The sequence below is a fragment of the Bos indicus genome, chromosome 12, assembly GCF_029378745.1.
Source record: "Bos indicus isolate NIAB-ARS_2022 breed Sahiwal x Tharparkar chromosome 12, NIAB-ARS_B.indTharparkar_mat_pri_1.0, whole genome shotgun sequence".
NCBI lineage: Eukaryota > Metazoa > Chordata > Mammalia > Artiodactyla > Bovidae > Bos > Bos indicus.
The window spans coordinates 72,834,068-72,857,283 of NC_091771.1; the positions used below are offsets into that span (position 1 = coordinate 72,834,068).

General features: G+C 41.6%; 1 protein-coding gene across 7 annotated transcripts in view; it reads left to right on the forward strand.

Annotated features, from left to right (window-relative positions):
- Positions 1 to 23,216, forward strand: part of LOC109567081 (ATP-binding cassette sub-family C member 4-like) — a 166,198-nt gene that overhangs the window by 83,799 nt on the left and 59,183 nt on the right. For 6 of the 7 annotated variants that reach the window (XM_070799882.1, XM_070799885.1, XM_070799884.1 and 3 more), the window contains exons 21-23: positions 13,304 to 13,454; positions 18,360 to 18,479; positions 19,632 to 19,742. In XM_070799882.1, the coding sequence (XP_070655983.1) occupies positions 13,304 to 13,454; positions 18,360 to 18,479; positions 19,632 to 19,742 (382 nt within the window). Of the gene's footprint in view, positions 1 to 13,303; positions 13,455 to 18,359; positions 18,480 to 19,631; positions 19,743 to 23,216 lie in introns of those variants that run through there. The other variant, XR_011569622.1, reaches the window with a different exon arrangement.

Below are 23,216 nucleotides of genomic sequence, written 5' to 3' on the forward strand. Positions count from 1 at the left end.
ATTGTATTTAGATAAAGCCAGGTGTGGTTACTTACAAAGAAAAGATTGGTTAAAAATAGGGTGAAAATAATTCTTTAACAAGAACAATGTTATTTAGGTGCTAAGTTATGTCCAACTCTTCTGTGACCCCATGGACTGCAGCCGGCCAAACTCCTCCTTCCATGGGATTTTTCAGGCAAGAATACTGGAGTGGGTTGCCATTTCCTTGTCCAGGGGATATTCCTGACCCAGAGATCAAACTCATGTCTCCTGCGTCTCCTGCATTGCAGACAGATTCTTACCACTGAGCCACCTGGGAATTTCAAGAAGGACAATCAGTTCAGTTCAGTCACTCAGTTGTGTCCAATTCTTTGTGACCCCATGAACTGCAGCATGCCAGGCCTGCCTGTCCATCACCACTCCCTGAGTTTACTCAAACTCATGTCCATTGAGTAGGTGATGCCATCCAACCATCTCATCCTCCTTCGTCCCCTTCTCCTCCTATAATCTTTCCCAGCATCAAGGTCTTTTCAATTGAGTCAGCTCTCTGCATCAGGTGGCCAAAGTATTGGAGTTTCAGCTTCAACATCAGTCCTTCCAATGAACACCCAGGACTGATGTCCTTTAGGATGAACAGGTTTGATACGCCTTGTAGTCCAAGGGACTCTAAAGAGTCTTATTCAACACCATAGTTCAAAAGCATAAGTTCTTCTGCGCTCAGCTTTCTTTATAGTCCAGCTTTCACATCCAATAATGACTGCTGGAAAAACCGTAGCCTTGACTAGACGGCCCTTTGTTGACAAAGTGATGTCTCTGCTCTTTAATATGCTGTCTAGGTTGCTCATAACTTTCCTTCCAAGAAGTAAGCATCTTTTAATTTCATGGCTGCAATCACCATCTGCAGTGACTTTGGAGCCCAAAAATATAGTCAGCAACTGTTTCCCCATCTATTTGCCATGAAGTGATGAGACCAGATGCCATGATCTTAGTTTTCTGAATGCTGAGTTTTAAGCCAACTTTTTCACTCTCTTCTTTCACTTTCATCAAGAGGTCTTTAGTTCTTCACTTTCTGCCATAAGTGTGGTGTCATCTGCATATCTGGGGTTACTGATATTTCTCCTGGCAATCTTTATTCCAGTTTGTGCTTCATCCAGCCCGGCATTTCTCATTATGTACTCTGCATGTAAGTTAAATAAGCAGGGTGACAATATACAGCCTTGATGTATACTGGTGTATATTTGATGTATACAGCCTTTTCCTATTTGAAACCAGTCAGTTCTTCCATGTCCAGTTCTAACTGTTGCTTCTTGACCTGCATACAGATTTCTCAGGAAGCAGATCAAGTGGTCTGGTGTTCCCATCTCCTTAAGAATTTTGCACAGTTTATTGTGATCCATACAGTCAAAAGCTTTGGCATAGTCAATAAAGCAGAAGTAGATGTTTTTCTGGAACTCTCTTGCTTTTTTGATGATCCAAATGTTGGCAATTTGATCTCTGGTTCCTCTGCCTTTTCTAAATCCAGCTTGAACATCTGGAAGTTCATGGTTCATGTACTTCATGTTGAAGTCTGGCTTGGAGAATTTAGAGCAAATGTGCGGTAGTTTGAGCATTCTTTAGCATTACCTTTCTTTGGGATTGAAATGAAAACTGACTTTTTCCAGTCCTGTGGCCACTGCTGAATTTTGCAGATTTTTTGGTGTGAGTGCAACACTTTCACAGCATCATCTTTTAGGAGTTGAAATAGCTCAGCAGAAATTCCATCACCTCCACTAGCTTTGTTTGTAGTGATGTTTCCTAAGGTCCACTTTACTTTGCATTCCATAATGTCTGGCTCTAGGTGAGTGATCACACCATCCTGATTATCTGAATAGCAACTTTATTTGGAAACTTGGCAGTCTGAGAAGATGGCAGACTAATGTCTCAAAATAACCATCTTATTGGGGTCCAGATGCCAGGTTCTTTGATAGAACATAGAGGAGAAGAGGTGAAGAAATAAAGTTAAAAGGCCATTTATCTTGCAAATTAGGAGGAGATTCATTTATTTATTTTTTTTCTTTTCTGCAGCCATTCACAGGTGATGACAGTCAGATTGTCTCCGTGTGAGCTGGGAAAAGCCACTTTAGTTTAACATTCAGGCAGAGGGGCAGGGTTCCCTGACAAAAGCTATGCATAGCAATATGTGGCTCTAGGTGAGTGATCACACCATCATGGTTATCTGGGTCATGAAGATCTTTTTTTATATAGTTCTTTTCTGTATTCTTGCCACCTCTTCTTAATATCTTCTGCCTCTGTTAGGTCCATACCATTTCTGTCCTTCATCGAGTCCATCTTTGCATGAAATGTTCCCTTGGTATCTCTAATTTTCTTGAAGAGATCTCTAGATGAAAATCATTTCAGGAAATGTCCTTCATTTTGTAGGCATATTTTCTTTTCACGAGTTGATTGCTCAGCCTTAAGGTGTCTTTAAAAAAAGACAATGAGAGAAAGACCTACAGGAATACCCACTATCCAGCCTCTGTCTGTGAACTTGAGGTTTTAAGGAATGATGTTGAGTCATCTTAGATCTCATCCCCACATTCAGTATTGTTGTTCATATGGAGTGTTTTTTGTTTTGTTTTTTTCCGGTTATTTAATTCTGTCTCCATTTCAGTGATTAAGCATGTGGGGAATTTACTTTTTCTTTCCAAGTGTTAATTTTGAAAAAGAAGTGCATGTATCAAAAGCTGCACATAGAAATGCTGCAGTGAACATTTGCCTTCAGACAGCATAGCCTGTGGGCAATGATTCCACTGTTACCAATGAGAACTAAGCTGAGACTCAGAGGCAGAGAACTTCTATTGCAAAGATGTTTATTTTTCTTTCTCTTCTGTAAACTTATTTTCTAAATGTGTCCTGTTGGATTTAGCTACATAATTTATCCCCAGAAACAATTTTTTCCTAAAACAGTGTCACGTTTTGATGGTGATTGTGAATTACTTTGAAAGGATTTTGTGAAAGATTCTGTTTCTTTGCTACAGCAAGGTAGGCCAAGGTTGGTTTTCCAGTGTGTGCTTAGAATATTCTGTCATAATCAAAATTCATAACATATTTTTAGATGACATGTAGATGCTACCTTGGAGAAGGCGATGGCACCCCACTCCAGTACTCTTGCATGGAAAATCCCATGGATGGAGGAGCCTGGTAGGCTGCAGTCCGTGGGTTGCGAAGAGTTGGACATGACTGAGCAACTTCACTTTCACTTTTCACTTTCATGCATTGGAGAAGGAAATGGCAACCCACTCCAGTGTTCTTGCCTGGAGAATCCCAGGGACGGGGGAGCCTGATGGGCTGCCATCTGTGGGGTCGCACAGAGTCGGACATGACTGAAGTGACTTAGCAGCAGCAGCAGATGCTACCTGACTTCAGCAGGGAATATTCTCATTGAAGAGGAGAGAATATTCTAGTCGAGCTGTTTTCCAGTCCCTCTTCTACCACTCGTAGTTCACTTATCTTGAAGTTTGGTGGAGGCATCCTGTAGTTCATTAGAAGTAAGAATCTCCCCTTTGAGAGACTGACCTGGGATGAGCATGGAGCCTGTATTTTCCTCACTGAGCAGGCAGTAGTTGAATCTTTGAAAATAACAATATTTCCCAGAGAGAGGGAAGCATTTTAGGACCTAATATCAGAAGCTTATGGAACCCTTGATATTCAGAGAGGAAGCAGAGAGAGAAGGGAAGTACAGAAGGCACATGATGAACAGCAAGGACGAGAGAAGGAGATGCGGTACAGACCCGAGGAAGGACAGGTGTGTTCAGTGCAAACGAGAAGGTGAGTCCGTGGAAACCTGTTGGTTGATTTGAAATCAGGAGGCATCTGATGACCTGAGGAGAAGATTTCAGATGGGAGGAGTTAAAGAGCAAAGGGCTGCAAATCCAGGAGGCATGGAGGGAGTTGAGGTTAAGACAGGCTGGAAGGAGTTTGAATGAATCAGAAGAGAGGCCCATCTGGAATGTAGGAGCTAAGGAGGTGTTGCTAGTTGTTTGAGATTTTAGTTTTTGGGAGGGGAGTATGAGCAATGGTTCGTGGTTTTTCCCTCTCTTCCGTCCTTCCCTTCAACAAGCAAGCATTGAGGCCGTGAGGTACAGGGGGTGACTCACAGGGGTGAGTCAGGCACAAAGCCCTCCCATCATGGGTCTCTTCCAGTCCCCCAGGGAAGGAAGACATCCAGAGATTCACCCCTTGATAGCTTTGGAATCCTAATTGTGGGAGCTCTGTGGAGGAAGTCCTGGAAGGCAAACTGGATGTGGAGGCTGGAGGCAGTTAGGGAGCCTGGTCCAGGAGGTGGCAGAGCTTCTAGGAGGTGACCTTTGATCCCAGATGAGAGGGAAGGCTGCTGCTGTGGATGGTGGGGCTGGAGGTGCTGCTGGTTCCTGTGTGAGAACCAGTCTTTCTATCACCAGCTGAGAGGGGGGAAGGGAAAAGGCTGGAAGGGGGTTGTTCAATTTTGTTTTAAAGGAATTAGTTCATGCCGAGTGTTTTCAAGCTCATTTATGATGGTTCTGCTTCTCCTTCGTGTATATGATAAACCTTAGATGATTCTTGATCATTTATGTTACTTCTAAAGAGTATATTTCATATACTTTTCCTCATTTAATTCCTTCTCATTCCCATAAATGATAGCTCAGATAATTTATTTAATATTTTGTAATAGTGATGCCAAGTGTGGCTAAAGAAAACCCTGGGTTCTGAGTAGTGGGTCTACACTTCAGGACAGAACATCTACTCAGACATTGTCATTCAGAGACCACATCCCACCAGAAGGCGATCATGGGTTTGTGCACCATCCTGTACACTGACTCTTACAGATACCAGATATGTCACCTGTTCAGTCACATTATAGTTGTTGGGCAAATTGGAGCTGTTCACCATTTCAAAAAGGATGAAGGGAAAGCAGCATAAAAAATCAATTTATGTAGTGTGATTCCACCTGATAGTCATTTATGATGGCAACAGCTTTAAAGTGCAGTGGTGTGGGGAGCCCTGCAGTTTCCCTTTCCAAGCTTGAATCTGAGCTCTCCCTCTTCCTGTCTTTCCCCAACAAAGCCAGTTTCCTCTCAGTAAAATTGACAAAATAATACTAACTCCATAAATGTTGTGGGAAGACAAAATGAAGTTGTTTTAATATTATTCTTTGCATAACATCTAAATGCATGTTGAGCACTAAGTAATGGGTAGTTATTTTTAAAACATCGTATGTGTTTTTAAGTGAGAAAAATTGTCTTGTGACACTGGCATTATGTTGCATTACAGTTATTGTCAGACACAGTTTCTAGGCCCATAAATACCATCTCATCAGTTTGTATTACAGAGATTCTAGGTTTGTAATTCTTGAAAAATTTAATGGACACTTTCTTGTATAGACTCACAGAATACAAATCAGTTGTTTTCAAAACTGACAATTGTGCATTGAATACAGATTAATCTGAATACAGATTAATGTAAGTTTCATACAGTTTCCCAAAGTCCCACATAACATTGAGTAAGGAGTCTCAATTATGTATAGTTCTTTTCATTGAAATCATCTCCTTTTAGAAGTCTTCCTACTAGTAAAACAAGTGAAATGAAAGTAAGATGTGGAAGTTAGAGTTAGGCATTTTAATTATCCTTCAATTAAAAATAAATAAAAAATACTAGAAAAATCATGCATTAAATTTCAAAAAATTGGGACTGCTTTGAGCATGAGAAGATGCACACAGCTGCCCTCAGCAAAATGCTGTAATTTACTGATGAAAACTGAATTGCAAAAACCTTTCTTCTTCACATACCCCTCATTCAGGAAAAGAAAATAACAACAGCAAGAACAACAAAAAATAAACAGCTTGGCTGAGCATAAATAACTGACTCTTCATGTTCTTTCCCACTTCATGGATCACAGCCATATTTTGGTGAAGGGGCTTGTGTAACTCATGAAGCTACAAGCCATGCCATGCAGGGCCACCTAAGCTGAATACATCATCATGAATAGTTCTAACAAAATGTGGTCCACTGGAGGAGGAAATGACAAACCACTCCAGTATTCTTGCCATGAGAACCCCATGAACAGTATGAAAATGCAAAAAGGTATGACAGTGGAAGATGAGCCCTCCATGTTAGAAAGTATCCAATATGCTACTGGGGAAGAGCTAAGGGGAATTACTAATAGCTCCAGAAAGAATGAAGTGACTGGGCCAAAAAGGAAATGATGCTCAGTTGTGGATAAGTCTGTTGGTGAAAGTAAAGTCCAATGCTGTAAAGAACAACATAGCATGGGGACCTGGAATGTTAGGTCCATGAATCAAGGTAATTGGATGTGATCAAAAAGGAGATGGCAAGAGTGAACACTGACATCATAGGAATCAGTGAACTAAAATGGAAGGGAATGGGTGAATTTAATTCAGATGACCATTGTATCTGTTTCTGTAGGCAAGAATCCCTTAGAAGGAATGGAATAGCTCTCATAGTCAACAAGAGTCTGAAACGCAGTGCTTGGGTGCAAACTCAAAAATGACAGAATGATCTCAGTTCATTCCCAAGGCAAATGATTCAACATCACAGTAATCCAAGTCTGTGCCTCAACTACTTATGCCAAAGAACCTGAAGTTGACCAGTTCTATGAAGACCTACAACACCTTCTAGAACTAGTACCAAAAAAAGATGTCCTTTTCATCACAGGGAATTGGAATGCAAAAGTAAGAAATTAAGAGATACATGGAGTCACAGGCAAGTTTGGCCTTTAGAGTACAAAAGGAAGCAGGGCAAATGCTAACAGAGTTTTGTCAGGAGAATACACTGGTCATAGCAAGCACACTCTCTGGCAACACAAGGGACAGTTCTAACTATGGGCATCACCAAATGATCAATACTGAAATCAGATTATGTCCTTTTTAGCTAAAGATGGAGAACCTCTATATAGTCAGCAAAAACAACACCTGGAGCTGACTGTGACTCTGATCATGAGCTCCTTACTGCAAAATTCAGGCTTAAATTGAAGAAAGTAAGGAAGACCACTAGGCCATTCAGGTTTGACCTAACTAAAATCCCTTATGGATATACAATGGAGGTGACGAATATATTCAAAGGATTAGATCTGGGAGACACAGTGCTAAGAAGAGGTGGTAAGAATACACAGAAGAACTATACAAAAAAATCTTCATGACCCAGATAACCATGATGGTGTGATCACTCACCTAGAGCTAGACATCCTGGAATGTGAAGTCAAGTGGGCCTTAGGAAGCATCACTACAAACAAAGCTACTGAAGGTAATGGAATTTCTTGAGCTATTTCAAATCCTAAAAGATGATACTGTGATAGTACTGCACTCAATATGCCAGCAAGTTTGGATAATTCAACAGTGGCCACAGGACTGGAAAATGTCACTTTTCACTCCAGTCCCAAAGAAAGGCAATGACGAAGAATGTTCAAACTGCCACACGGTTGCACTCATCTCACGCGCTAGCAAAGTAATGCTCAGAATTCTACAAGTCAGACTTCAACATATGTGAACCATGAAGTTTCAGCTGTTCAAGCTGGATTTCGAGAAGGTAGAGGAACAAGAGCTCAAATTGTCAACATCTGTTGGATCATATAAAAAGCAAGAGAATTCCAGAACAAAGTCTACTTCTGCTTTATTGATTATGCCAAAAACTTTGACAGTGTGGATCACAATAAACTGTGGAAAATTCTTCAAGAGATGGGAGTACCAGGCCAATTTACTTGCCTCCTGAGAAATCTGTATGCAGGTCAAGAAGCAACAGAACTGGACATGGAATAGCAGACTGTTTGCAAATTGGGAAAGGAGTATATCAAGGCTATATATTGTAACCCTTTATTGTAACCCTGCTTATTTAACTAATATGCAGAGTACATCATGTGAAATGCTGGGCTGGATGAAGCAGAGCTGGAATCAAGATTGCCAGGAGAAATATCAGTAATCTCAGATATGCAGATGACACCACCACTATGGCAGAAAGTGAAGAACTAAAGAGCCTCTTGATGAAAGTGAAAGAGGAGAGTGAAAAACTTGGCTTAAAGCTCAACATTCAGAAAACGAAGATCATGGCATCTGGTCCCATCACTTCATGGCAAATAGATGGGGAAACAATCCATTGTTTCAGTGACAGACTTTATTTTCTTGGGCTCCAGAATCACTGCAGATGGTAACTGCAGCCATGAAATTAAAAGACACTTACTTCTTGGAAGGAAAGTTATGACCAACCTAGACAGCATATTAAAAAGCAGAGATATTACTCGGTCAATAGAGGTCCATCTAGTCAAAGCTATGGTTTTTCCAGTAGTCATATATGGATGTGAGAGTGGGACTATAAAGAAAGCTGAGCACTGAAGAATTGATGCTTTTGAACTGTGGTGTTGGAGACGACTCTTGAGAGTCCCTTGGACTGCAAGGAGATCTAACAAGTCCATTGTAAAGGAAATCAGTCCTGACTATTCTTTGGAAGGACTGATGTTGAAGCTGAAACTCCAATACTTTGGCCACTTGATGGGAAGATTTAACTCATTGTTAAAGATCCTGATGCTGGGAAAGATTGAAGGCAGGAGGAGAAGGGGATGACAGAAGATGAGGTGTTTGGATGGCATCACGAACTCGATGGCCATTAGTTTGAGTAAGGTCTTGGAGTTGGTAATGGACAGGGAAGCCTGGCGTGCTGCAGTCCATGTGGTCACAAAGAGTTGGACATGACTGAATGATTGAACTGAACTGAACTGAATATTTACCATACATTACAACCTGATAGGATTTATTACTCATTTTATAGTATTTCCCATGTAAGTTAACCAATCAAATAAATGCAATTAGTTTAATATCTCTCCTTGGGATGTTTCAGGAGCCCTCTGAAGCAAGCCGAAGTTAGCTAGAGGACAAAGGAACTTCAACAGAATTCAATTTAGAAAGTTTTGTCAAAGAAATCAGTCAAAAGGGTTTAGAACATTCTGTCACATTTAGTCAAGGCTGATGGGTCTATCACTTAGCTTGCTGATACACCACAATGGGCATATATATGGAGGCTCATGATTGAGTAAAAGTTGACTCCGCCATTTGGACATAGTTGGGTCTAACCAATTTTCCTATGGCTGTGTCATTCCTAAGAAAATCCATTTATCCAACTGATGGTAATCCAGTTTTAGAAAATCCTCATCATGCATAGCTCTTCAGTAATTTTTTTCATACCTTCTTCTACTTAAAACACATCTTAGTTTCCCTAAAGTATGTTCCATAATCAGGTACATTTCTTGTTGACAAATTTGTAACAGAAAACAGTCTTTTTTACCTCTAGTAAACCTAAGTGCAACAGAAGTATTTATACTTATTGATGGTTCTAAAGACATGTCTTTGTTACCAGATATGAATTTAATACTGAATATTTCCCAGTTCATATGAAACTGAAATTCGTTGTTTAATTTAGAATTATTTGATTTGTAAGTGCTTACTTTTCTTTAACTCAATTAAATAGAGCTCATTTATAAATTAATCTCAAAAATATTATCCAGAGACAAAGACATACTAAGACATACACATATTCAGACAGACACAAGACAAGATCTAGCTTCATTTCTAAACTTAGTCATGAATTAGATATTACAATATAAAATTCGCTAACTTATAAATTACAGTTGGAATAAATAAAATTTTTAAAAGCTTTTCCCCTAAGTTTTAGGAGTTGAAGATGGTCTGGATAAGTGTTCCTGAGAGCCCTGGTGTCAAGACACAGGGAATGAAAATCAAGTTCTAACACAGTGGCCGCAGGTCTAAACCAAATGGTGGCCACACAAAGCAAAATGGCCATCACAAATCACAACACAGAACACAGAGTATAAAACACACACATAGACCTGTCAGTGCTAATCAGACCTTCCCTTAAATATAAGGTTACAGTCTCTCAGAAAACCTCCTATAGAGACACACAACTTCAGATCCAAGTACTAACAGAGTAAATGAAAATATCTCAGGTCTTTAGAGATTTCAAGGGGAGGAAAGGAAGCCAGGTTGAAAAAAAAGGGAGGAGGAGGCGGGAGAGGGGGGCGAAAGGGGTGGCCTTACAGATGTCTCCTGCCACCTGCAGATACACAGGCATTACGGGACTTTACCCTTGGCCACCAGGGAAGGGAGGACTGGAACTCGGCCCTACCAGAAACCAGAACAGACCAAAACAGAACCAGAATTCGAGTTCTCTGCCAAGAGGAGGTTATCAGCCTTCAATTCTCAGCTCAGGCTGAGGCCCATTGACCAGATTCCTGCATCCAGGACTGGGGGACTAGAAAAAAAAGGGATAGGATAGGAAGGGTTAAGGAGAGGAAAGAGAGAAAGAAGGGGAGAAAAATCAGTAAATGTTCCTGTTCCTTACCTGGTTGGAGCATTCTGGCCAGTTTTCTGTGTCAGGAGAAGACAAGGGACAAGAGTCCCACTTGTGGCCACTGGGTCTGGTCCGTTGGCAGGCAAGCTGATCCCTGAGTACCCCGAGTGGCCAGGATGTCAATCACAGCAAAGAAGAGACCCCACCATAGTTGCCATTTGTTTCAAGAAGGGGGACCCTTTCCAGGGCAGGAAAGTGGGCTTTTGTGTAACACTCGGAAATGAATTGTCTGAGGAGACGCATGTGCTGACAAAGAGCAGCACAAGAGATTTTATTGGGAAGGGGTACCCGGGCAGAGAGCAGTAGAGTAAGAGAACCCAGGAGAACTGCTCTCTCAAATGACTTTTTGTTTAGATACTATTTTCACCTTCTGCCAACTTCTATAAAGGACTTGAGATAGCTGGCAATAAAAGCTTCACAAATGTGTATACATATAATTGTAAACCATACAATGTTTAAATATATATATAATATTCAATCCACAATGAGAGTAGATATACTATTACCTACAAGTAGATGTTATAGACATCCTCTTTGAATTGCTTCAGAATTTAGGGCCATGAAATCTGAAGGATGTGACCTAACTTTGGAGCTCTGAGAGCATTAATAATAGGTTTTCAATGATTATCTGAGGAAAATGCATCAGCTCACTTCCTGTGGAGCCCTTCATTTTTATTTTAACTCTGCTTCCCAGGTTATCTGCCAGACTGGGCTTAGTCTTAATAGGCCCTCCTGGGGAGAGCCAGATTATTGAAACTGATGAATGTTACCCATCAAATGATGTGAGTCTGCTAAAAAAGCTGTAATTTGGATGTTTTATTGTCATTTTAGTAGGTTTTTTTGACAACCAACAATGACAAGCCAAGTGACTTAAGACCAGGCACAGAAGGAGCTGGTAGGACCCCCCTCCCACCATGAGCGTGAAAGTTGTAGCTGTTGGAATGCATACTTAATGCAATGGCTGTAAGCAATTGTTCATCTGTAGGTCTAATAGGAGAGCAGTCAGTCAGGCCTATCTTTCCCCACTTATGACTGGAATGTATTCCTTCAGAATCCATCCTCTTCACTCTGGGTTTTACTTTGATACCATGGCAGGTGTGGGAGAAACAGGAAAAGCTCATGGGTCTCCATCCAGATGATAGAGTTTGGTTCCCAAGGGCTCCTGGACACAGAGTCACAGTTCTGGATGTTTCCTCCTCCTTCCAGGCTCCTCCTGCCTGCAGCTGTGGCTCTGGGATTCCCTGAGTACAAACTGCTCCTGTCTTTCTCCTTGACCTGCAGTCCTTCCTGGGAAAACTTAGGACAACCACTTACCATTCCATCTTTATATCATATCTGTAAATGGAAATGAAGTTTTTGCTTTTCTCATTCAGAAGATGGTTGTGAAGATACTCTGAGAAAACTGATCAGGAAGAGTTGTGAAATGATAACCCAAATCTCTGTGATACAGACATTACCCCCATAATCCATCCTGCAGAGACACACCTGGGCCAGTTGCCCTGGGTCACAAGGTGGGGAGGTCCTGGTGCAGAGAGGACACAGACCAACCAGTGTTAACTCAGACAAGCATCTCAGCCTTCTCATCCCAGCTCCTTTTTGGTCAAAATTTCCATCAGTTGTAATTGCTGGTTGCAAATTATTCTTGCCACTCTTTGTTTGTTAAACCACTCTGTAAATTTCAGCTATAAGTCTCTTCTTAGAATTATCTAAAAATGTTCCCGAATTCTTCCCTGTGTTTTCCCAGCACTCTCAGCCTTGTGCTGATCACTATGGATTTGTCTCCACCTGAGATCACAAACTTCAGAGGTCTTGGACCAGACTAAATCTGCACATCCCTCCCCCCCGACCCCATTGTATAGCAGGCAGACACTAAGTGTTGATTGCATTCTTATTGCTTGATGCTGAAAAGTAAAGGTATCATACTTTTCCTGCTAAAGATGGATACTTATATCAGTGTCAACCAATGATTTCATTTTCTATTCTACCTACTGTCTTTTTAGACCAAGATAATTTCCCAAGATAAAATCACCTCATGGGATAATGTGATGATTAAGAGAATGTTCATGGAACTCTTAGCACAGTGCCTTACATACAGTAAATACTTGGTAAATGGGATCTGCTGTTGTTAAAATCATTAGCCTTGGGAATTTTAAATACTTAGTATAATGATAGAAAGATGACTGTCTATTGGGAGCAAGCTTAAATATGTCATAAAGGCTCATTACATGGGCTTCCCAGCTTCATGACTTAGGCTTTGCAGTGTCCATCAAGTTGATTTCATCTCTCTGAGCCTCACTCTCTCCATCTGTAAAATGAGATAATACTGTTACTAGATAGAGCTATTGTGAGGATTAATGAGTTAATACATGTGAAGCTTTGAAGGTGTAGCCCTGTACACAGTCAACACTCAGTAAATATTAGCTATGGATAGAAAATCTAGAAAGAGGAATCCCTACTTCCAGAGATCAACATTTAAGTTTTGTCTTGTCCTACTTTTCTGGACACTGAATTTGTAATTAACCACTTCTTTATCCCTCCATGCATAGCTGAGACATCTGGATTCCTCACCTGTGATACCTGCTCCCTCATCTTTTGAATAATACCTGCTGACTCCAGATAGTTTGGGATTCAACTCCTACTCTCTGAACTTCAAATATTCTCATTTGTTAAAACTAGTAATGCCTGCCTCATAGGGCTACTGAGTATATCACAAGAGCTGATACCTAAAAAGTTCTTATCATCGTATTTGGCACATACACTAAATATCATGAGGACCACTTATAATTTTATTTCTTTGGAAGGGAAAGCATTCCCTGATGTTACAACCAGTCTTTTCAAGGAAAGGAGTTTGATCCCAACAGAACGAACTGTTACAGTTTATCTTTGAAAAGTATCCCTCATAAGAAGTCTTCTGTATCTGTTTTCACTATTTCAGACATTTCTGCTTGTGGTTGGTGTGGTGGGAGTGATGGTGGCTGCGATTCCTTGGATTGCTATACCTATGGTTCCCTTTGGCATCATTTTCTTTGTGCTCCAGTGGTATTTCTTTAGGACATCACGAAATGTGAAACGCCTGGAATGTACAAGTGAGTACCAGGGCTCTCAGGTTGGGATGGCTATGTAGAATGGCTCCATTTACGCCGTAATTCACCAGGCCTCTGGAATTCTGCAGATTTTGTCTTCTGGAATTTCTCACCAAGTCAACATTAGGTTGAACATACTGGCCACTGTGAGTCAGTGTGGTCCTTAAGGCAAATGGAACTGATGGCAGTTCAGCTGCAGTTTTGCATTTTAGCACAAGGAGTATGGATGTGAGCACAAGGACAGGGACTGTTTCTGTCTTGTTCATGACACACTTCCTAACACAGAGTATCCACTCTATAAATACTTTTATTAAAAATATTTCATCATGTTGGAACTAATGTAGAAGGAAAATAGAGATTTTTTTCTTCTCCTAAAGTTACCAGAAATGACAAGGAAAGGAAATGATTAGGAAAAGGAAAGGAAACCTCAGGAAATATGTGTCAGAAGTGATAGATTTGAAAAATACATTTTTCACATGTTTAAGTAAGTTGCAGTTGTTAAATGTATTGAAAAAATACATGGTAGTCACTCAGTCATGTCCGACTTTTTGCGACCTCATGGACTGCAGCCCACCAGGCTCCTCTGTCCATAGAATTTTCCAGGCAAAAATACTAGAGTGGGTAGCCATTCCCTTCTCTAGAGGATGTTCCTGACCCAGGGGTTGAACCCAGGTCTCCTCCATTGCAGGTGGCTTCATTACTGTCTGAGCCACCAGTGAAGCCCTGTTGAAAAGATAATCCCTGTTATTTGCAGGCTTGCTCTTTATCATTACTAATATTTGGGGTGATTCCACACTGTTTATGGTCCCACCTTCCTCAAAGTCATTCATATAAATGATGCTGAAAATAATCCCTTAGGAGGACACAGGAGGGGGATCTGTTCAGTGTGCATTTAGTTTATTACTCCACTCAAATTCCTAGTTGCAGAATAATGGGGAGCAGGGACTTCCCTGGTGGTCCTGTGGGTATGACTCTGTGTTTTTGTTGCTGGGGCACAGATTCAGTCCCTGGTCAGGGAACTAAGAACCTGCAAGGTGCAGCAAAAAAAAAAAAAAATAGAATAATGGAAACACATTTTATGATTAATCATTCTATTCTACAGGTAATCACAGATGATGAAATAATTGAATTTATCTCATTAATGCACATATTTCATCAATATTAAAAAATAATGAAAGTAGAATTGTTATATATTTTTTTAAAAGTTATAAACAGTTGACAGAGAGTTTTGCCTGAGGAAGGGCCATTTCCCATCCATATGGAAGTGGAGAGAAGGGCACCTCGTGAGAATTTTTTTAAGAAGAAGTACAGGACTTTCTCAATATTTGATCTGAAGAGTCTTAGTACTTTGGCACCTGTGGAATATTTGAGTTTTCTTGCACCCTAGTAGGCTGCAATAAGCTAGACAATAAATTCAATCTAGGTTCCCCATTTCCACACCCCAGATAACCACATGTGGTGGCCAGTTGATTAGAACTGTTTATATTCTCTCTCTAGGTGGTGGGTCTGTGTCATAAATAGTAACATTGCTGTTTTCTCTAGTATATTTTAGGACTTCCCAGGTGGCTCAGTGGTAAAAAAAAAAAAAAAAATCTGCCTCCCAATGCAGGAGACGCAGAAGAAATGGGTTCAGTCCCTGGGTTGGGAAGATTTCCTGGAGGAGCAAATGGCAACCCACTCCAGTATTCTTTCCTGGATAATCCCATGGACAGAGGAGTCTGACAGGTTATAGTCCATGGGGTCGCAAAGAGTCGGACACTATTGAGTGACTGAGTGAGTGAGAGTATATCTTAAGGTTACTGCTAGAGCCACCAGCCAAAAGGACATGTGACTGCCATGGCCAGAAGGCATAAGTCAGCTTCAGCCTTGTGCTCTGAAGGATTACTGACGTCCTGAGGTTTAGTTTCAGATCCTACTGCCTAACTGCCTCTGGAAGCTTAGGTTGACACTTTCATCTTAATGACATATTGGCAGCTGATTATAAGGGGGTTTTGGGGGGCACGTTTTTGCATAAGAGAGCATAGCAATGGTCAGTCATGGACAAGTGCATAAAACCAACATGACATTTGGTTGCCTTTCTCTAGTCCACTTTTTGCTTTTGGCAGTGCCTGAATTAGGAAGCCATATCCAAATTCTGTCTGGAAATGTGCTGGGATCAACTAGCACAATGTCTGCCAGAGGCATTGTTGGGGAGGGTTAGCACATGTGTCAGGTGTATTAGTACTAATTAGTTCTAATTAGTACCATGGATCTTTAAGTCTGCTGTTTTAAGGAGTTCTCACACTAGATTCCCAGAATCTTGGTTCAATCTCAGGTGCTTAATAAGATGTGCAGTAACAGTGAAGGCTGTTGGGTGTTAGCTGAGTAAGATTTGAGGGTTTTCTGAACATAAATAACAAAATCTGGAGAAAAATTCTCATTATCACACATGGATATCCTTCACCCTGATTATTCTCTGTGTGACACACTGCTGTTGTTATTAAAAGCACAACCTTGGGAATCAGAAAGTTGGGTCTCACACCCAGGTCTATCACCTAGGTTGGTTGAAATAGTTAATCTTGGGCAGTGAATGCTCTTAATCCCTCAGTCTCTGGAGTTCTCATGAGGATTTCTTGAATCGATACTTGTAAAGTACTTGCTGGCCATGACCAAAGGCACTGGACCCTTGAACATGAGGGAATCAAGAACTTACTCACAACAGGTCTCACATGGCTTGAATGATAATCTGGCAGCATGGCTTTCATTCCAGGGTCCCCTTGCTGGCAAAGATCTGTAGTCCTGGTGGGGTGTGTCCCCAGGTGTCTTCAGGGTTGTGGGAAACACAGGCATTAGTCATGTGAACTCGGGTTACATGTGTCTGTGACTGTGGGCTGATGCCATGGCTGTGACATAGTCTGCTTCAGGACTTGTGGGCTCAGTGCTTGTGGGAAAAAGATATTACTTTGGGCAACATAACAACAGAGTCTTACATCCCCTCTTCCTTATTTTAGCTAATTTTCTTTGCAGACCCTCCAGTTCACTTATCCTGGCATCCTGCTCAGCCCTAAATGGGATTTGAGAGAAACAGGATGGCTTTTCATGGGTCCAGATTCCCCCAGCCTGTAACTCTTGGGCATGAGGTGAGGTAGGTGATAGGGTATTTGGTTCCCAGGTGTTCAAGGCTGAGATGACACCTGGTTTCTAAAGTCTACCCTGCCCTCCATCCCTGCTGGAGAGAATCAGCTGCACTTTGATCTCCTGACAAGGGAAGCAGATGAGGGAGGTCAAGGTGCTTAGTTCACTCCAGGACTCTCCCTGGGGGAATAGCCACAGCTGCTTCCTGCTCAGAAGCCTTGTCTGTGATGAATAGTGTTGATGTCACAACATTTGCTCAGGAAACAAGAGCCTGGTTCTAGTGAGTTTTCTGTGCTCTCTGGAGCTGGACCCTCGCCATCCTTCTGACAGGGTGATGGGCCCTGGAATTCACCTGTATCATCCCTGTGAGCACCCTGCTTCCAGACCAAGCTCTAGGGGTGGGTTGGGACACCTGCTAGGCTGAAGAAAAGCCCTGAACAGAGTCCCTCACTTTTATTATTTGGAGCATGAGCTCCATCTTAGTTTATGTTGTTCTTATAAGCACAGAGTTATAGGAAGCTAAAAAGTTAGTCAATAGAGTGAAGAGAGAGCAGTGTGGATGCTGGAATGAGAACACAGGTACACGACTGGATGATCAAAGGCACCACCAAGTCACTCTCAGCTCTTTGTGCGAACAGAGTACAAAGCAGAAGTGTTAGATTGTGTCATGGTTCAGAGATCCAGCAGGGCAGTTGTGAAAACATCCATCAGGTTCCTGGAGCAGAAGTCAAGACCATTCAAAGGCTCCTCATCTGCTGGGTTCTGTGGTCACAAGGGCGGTGCAGCACCGGGTGCTCCGGGACCCCCACAGAGGCTCCTGGCACAGGTGGAGGCCCAGGACGGAGGTGGCAGACTGTCCACTCCTCTTACTCGTCTCACCCTGTCCTGGGTCTGGGTCTAGTCCAGCATGGGGATGTACTGACTCTTATCCAGGCCTTAGGTTACTCATCTAAGGTGGAGACAACACACAGGTAGTTCATCAAAATTCAGAGTGGTGAGGACTTTAATGAGAATTAAATTTTAGAATGCTACTGATTCAAAAATTAGTGAACAGTAATTACTCACCCATGGAAAAGAATGAAATATTGCATCTGCAGCAACATGGATGGATCTAGAGAATATTATTCTTAGTAAAGTAGGTCAGAGAAAGACAAATATGATATCACTTATACATGGAATCTAAAAATAATGCAAATGAATCAGTATGCAAAATGGAATTAGACTCAGAGACATAGAAAACAAACTTATGGTTATCAAAGGGGATAGGGAGGAACAAATTAGAAGTATGAGATTAATAGACACACTGCTATTAATATGTAAAATAAAAAGCAACAAGGATTACTGTAAAGCACAGGAATTTTCTTCAGTATAATAATAACCTATAAGGGGATATAATCAGGAAAAATAATAACTGAATGACTATACTCTATATCTAAAACTAACACATTGTTGTAAATCTTCAATATATTTTTTAAAAATTGTGAACAATTCCCATCTGGTGAGATGCCAGATAAATTTGGAGGGAGGCGTGTATGAGAAGACCTTGATGAAAGAACCAGTAAAGAATTGCTTTATCTAAATCTAACTGTGATTTTAATTTGATCAAAGGTAGTTTCAAAGAGAATCTTTCACTCCCAGGTCATTAAAATGAAGCGTGGTGTGAGCAGGAGTTTGAAGGTCACATGGAGGGTTCCCTTTGGAGGGACGTGTGACCACAGAGCCCGGGAGGCAGTGGTTTCCTTGCATCCAGCCTCCCTGACTTTCTCTGATGTGTGTCTGTCTCTGCTGCCCCAGCTCGGAGCCCGGTGTTTTCCCACTTAGCATCTTCTCTCCGGGGACTCTGGACCATCCGAGCATACAAAGCTGAACAGAAATTTCAGGAGCTATTTGACTCACACCAGGATTTGCACTCAGGTCTGTAAGTTTCTGGAGATTTTTCCTAAGGATGGGGTGTGCTGCTTTTTGAGGGCTGACCTCCCTCTCAGGTGGCCTGGCTGGCCAGTCCTTCTCTCTGTGCCTCCGCATGTCCCCCTCACACCTGCCTCCCCCACGCCTTCCTCTCACCATCCCCTCTGTGCTCCCCTCTTCCCCATCACCCCCTGATTTTCTCCCTGGACTGGCTCGCATTGTCCTTCCATCACTGTGCCCTGTGGACTTCTGTCTCTTTAGGGCAAGAGTCAGAAAACTTTTTTTTTTTTTTGCAAAGATCCAGATAGAAAACATTGTAGGCTTTGAGTGCTATACTGTTTCTGTTGCAACTATTCACCTTTGCTGCTGTAGCACAAAGACAGGCAAAGATAATACATCAGTAAATGGCTGTAGCTATGTTCCAATAAAACTTTATTTTCAGAACCAGGTGGGTGGCTGTTCTTGACCCCTGGGCTGTGGTTTGCCATCTTTTTTCAGAGCAGATGTGGAGGGTAGCAGATGTGATTGAGGAAAGTAATTTCCTGATTTGTTACCCACTTGATTATGCTTTGTATCAATGAAGTTTTTTCCCTAGGTAGAAAGTTCAGAATTTCCTCTAAGTCTATAAAATCCTGGCTAAACTTTCCAGTCATTATTGTATTTTGAAGATAAAGTGGTAATTGAAAGCCACATGCAGATCCTTTTAGCTGATGGTCATATAGACACTGGTTCCTAAGAATAAATACTACAGGACCTGGTAGTGAGGGCAGAAGGTGCTGGAATCAGTGTGAGCTGTTCTATCTGCTGTCAGAGAGCTGGGAACAGTCAGCCCTGTGAGAGGATGATCTTCAGGTTGAGGCCCAGCACTGCAGGAAATGCACCAATGAGACGATTTTCCATCTTCCTTCTTGTGATCTTGTTTCTGTTGATAAGTGGGTTGAAGTTTTCAGTACATGCTTCCTGGACTGATTCCTGTGTGTCCCATACATTGTCTTGTGTTAGTACCTAGTTTTCTGAAATGTTTAGTTTCTTTGGGTGTGTAACTTTGCTGCTCTACCTTGTGTAAAATGCTCAACTGAGAATAATGCTGTCCCTACTGAGAAGCAGCTAACATGGTTTTTCTGTTTATGTACTATGCTTATTACATCACAAATCCAGAGGCTTGGTTCCTGCTTTTGACGACGTCCCGATGGCTCGCTGTGTATCTGGATGTCATCTGTGCCATCTTTGTCACTGTTGTTGCCTTTGGGGCCCTGATTCTGGTAGAAAGTAAGTATAGATGTGCATATTTGTGGTATATTTACGGTTTATAGCTTTGGTTGTAGTTATTAAACTCTTGCCATTTTGTCTAATGTATACTATTTGGTTGTAATGAATTGTATTAAAGTGCTTGCAGCATGTGAGTCCATTTGTGTGCATTGTGGTCCATTTGAAGTTATTTGTGTCTTTTTTTCATTTATTTATTTACAGTAGGTTCCTGTTGAGACCCCTTTAAAATTTTTTTGATTGGCATATGGTTGATTTATGATGTTGTGTTAGCTTCAGGTATACTGCCAGGTGAATCTGTTATACATGTGTCAACTTTTTTTAAAGATTCTTTTTTCTATATCCCATGAACATTGGGGTGCATGTATCTTTTTTTTAGTGATTTTCATTTTAATTAATACTTCACATAATTAGAAAATAATTTTTCTTTTTGGCTTTTGGACTCTTTAGGAGCAAAGACCAGGTATGAAGTGCCTGCTCCAGCAGACCTGTGGTGACTTGGGACCCTGCTTTGGCTCACATGAACCATTCTTTTAAGTTCTATTGGGGTATAGTTGATTTACACTGTCTAGGGGCCCCAAGTTGGAGAAGGCAATGGAACCCCACTCCAGTACTCTTGCCTGGAAAATCCCATGGATGGAGGAGCCTGGTGGGCTACAGTTCATGGGGTCGCTGAGAGTCAGACAGGACTGAGCGACTTCAGTTTCACTTTTCACTTTCATGCATTGGAGAAGGAAATGGCAACCCACTCCAGTGTTCTTGCCTGGAGAATCCCAGGGACGGGGGAGCCTGGTGGGCTGCCATCTATGGGGTCGCACAGAGTCAGACACGACTGAAGTGACTTAGCAGCAGCAGCAGCAGCAGGGGCCCCAAGTAATAGTTGAAGGAGGCTGTGGCACTCATAGGAGCCTGGAAAACCATTTGTAACTTAAAAGCTTTCAGATGGTTAGAAACAAATCCAGTTACAAAGTTACAGAAGCAGGGAGTAAACAGTGAAAAAAGAACAATTAGAATTATTATGATTAAGATAGTTTTCTACCATGGGGAGCTAGTTAACGTTTCCCAGAGTGAGGTGACTGAGGCTTCAGGAGTATCCAGAGCCTGAATCATCTTGTTGGACCATAAGGAAAGCTGAGTGCTGAAGAACTGATGCTTTTGAACTGTGTTGTTGGAGAAGATTCTTGAGAGTCGCTTGGACTGGAGGAGATCAAGCCAGTCAATCCTAAAGGAAAGCATTTCTGAATACTCACTGGAAGGACTGATGCTGAAGCGCCAATGCTTTGGCCACCTGATGAGAAGAACTGACTCGTTTGAAAAGACCCTGATGCTGGGAAAGACTGAAGACCAGAGGAGAAGAGGGTGGCAGAGGATGATATGGTTAGACAGCATCACTGACTCAATGGACATTAATTTGAAGTCAGCAAAAACAATACTGGGAGCTGACTGTGGCTCAGATCATGAACTTCTTATTGCCAAATTCACACTTAAAATGAAGAAAGTAGGGAAAACCACTAGGCTATTCAGGTATGGCCTAAATCAAACCTCTTAAGATCGTACAGTAGAAGTGACAAATAGATTCAAGGGTTTAGATATGATAGAGTGCCTGAAGAACTATGAACAGACATTTGTAACACTGTAGAGGAGGTGGTGAACAAAACCATCACCAAGTGAAAGAAAAGCAACAAGGTAAAATGGTTGTCTGAGGAGGCCTTACAATTAGCTGAGAAAAGAAGAGAAGTGAAAGGCAAAGCAGAAAAGGAAAGATACATCCATCTGAATGCAGAGTTCCAAAGAATAGCAAGTAGAGATAAGAAACCCTTCCTAAGTGATCAGTGAAAAGAAATAGAGGAGAACAATAGAATGGGAAAGACTAGCAATCTCTTCAAGAAAATTAGAGATACCAAGGGGATATATCATGCAAATATGGGCACAATAAAGGACAGAAATAGTATGGACCTAGCAGAAGCAGAAGATATTAAGAAGAGGTGGCAAGAATACACAGAACAACTATACAAAAAAGATCTTCATGACCCAGAAAATCACAATGACCTGATTACTCACCTAGAGCCAGACATCCTGGAGTGTGAAGTCACGTGGGCCTTAGGAAGCATCACTACCAACAAAGCTAATGGAGGTGATGAATTCTAGCTGAGCGGTTTCAAATACTAAACAATGATGCTGTGAAAGTGCTTCACTCAAATGCCAGCAAATTTGAAAAACTCAGCAGTGGCCGCAGGACTGGAAAAGGTCAGTTTTTATTCCAATCCCAAAGAATGTTCAAACTACCACACAATTGCACTCATCTCACATGTTAACAAAGTAATACTCAAAATGCTCCAAGCTAGGCTTCAACAGAACATGAACCAAGAATTTCCAGATGTTCAAACTGGATTTAGAAAAGGCAGAGGAACCAGAGAACAAATTGCCAATATCCATTGGATCATTGAAAAGGCAAGAGAGTTCCAGAAACACATCTACTTCTGCTTCATTGACTATGCTAAAGCCTTTGTCTGTATGGATCACAAAAAACTTGAAAGTTCTTAAAGAGATAGGAATATCAGACCACCTTACCTGCCTCCTGTGAAAACTGTATGCAGGTCAGGAAGCAACAGTTAGAACTGGATATGGAACAACAGACTGCTTAACAACTGGGGAAGGAGCATGTCAAGGCTGTATATTGTCCCCCTACTTATTTAACTTATATGCAGAGTTCATCATGTGAAATGTATGATTGAGGCACAAACTGGAATCAAGATTGCAGGGAGATATATCAATAACTTCAGATAAGCAGATGACATCACCTTTATGGCAGAAAGTGAAGAAGAACTAAAGAGCCTTTTGATGAACATGAAGGCTTTTTGAGGAGAGTGAAAAAGCTGGCTTAAAACTCAACATTCAAAAAAAAAAAAAACCATCATGGCATCTGGTCCCATCAGTTCAGTTCAGTTCAGTTCAGTTGGTCAGTCACGTCTGACTCTTTGCGACCCCATAAACCACAGCACACCAGGCCTCCCTGTCCATCACCAACTGCCGGAGGCTACCCAAAACATGTCCATTGAGTCAGTGATGTCATCCAACCATCGCATCCTCTGTCATCCCCTTCTCCTCCTGCCCTCAATCTTTTCCAGCATCAGGGTCTTTTCAAATGAGTCAGCTCTTCGCATCAGATGGCCAAAGTGTTGGAGTTTCAGCCTCAACATCAGTCCTTTCAATGAACACCCAGGACTGATCTCCTTTAGGATGGACTTCATGGCAAATAGATGGGGAAACAATCGAAACAGTGACAGACTTTCTTTTCTTGGGCTCCAAAATCACTGCAGATGGTAATTTCATCCATTCAATTAAAAGACACTTGCTCCTTGGAAGAAAAGCTATGAAAACACTAGTTCAGTTCAGTTCAGCCTCTCAGTCATGTCCGACTCTTTGTGACGCCATGAACTGTAGCATGCCAGGCCTCCCTGTCCATCACCAACTCCC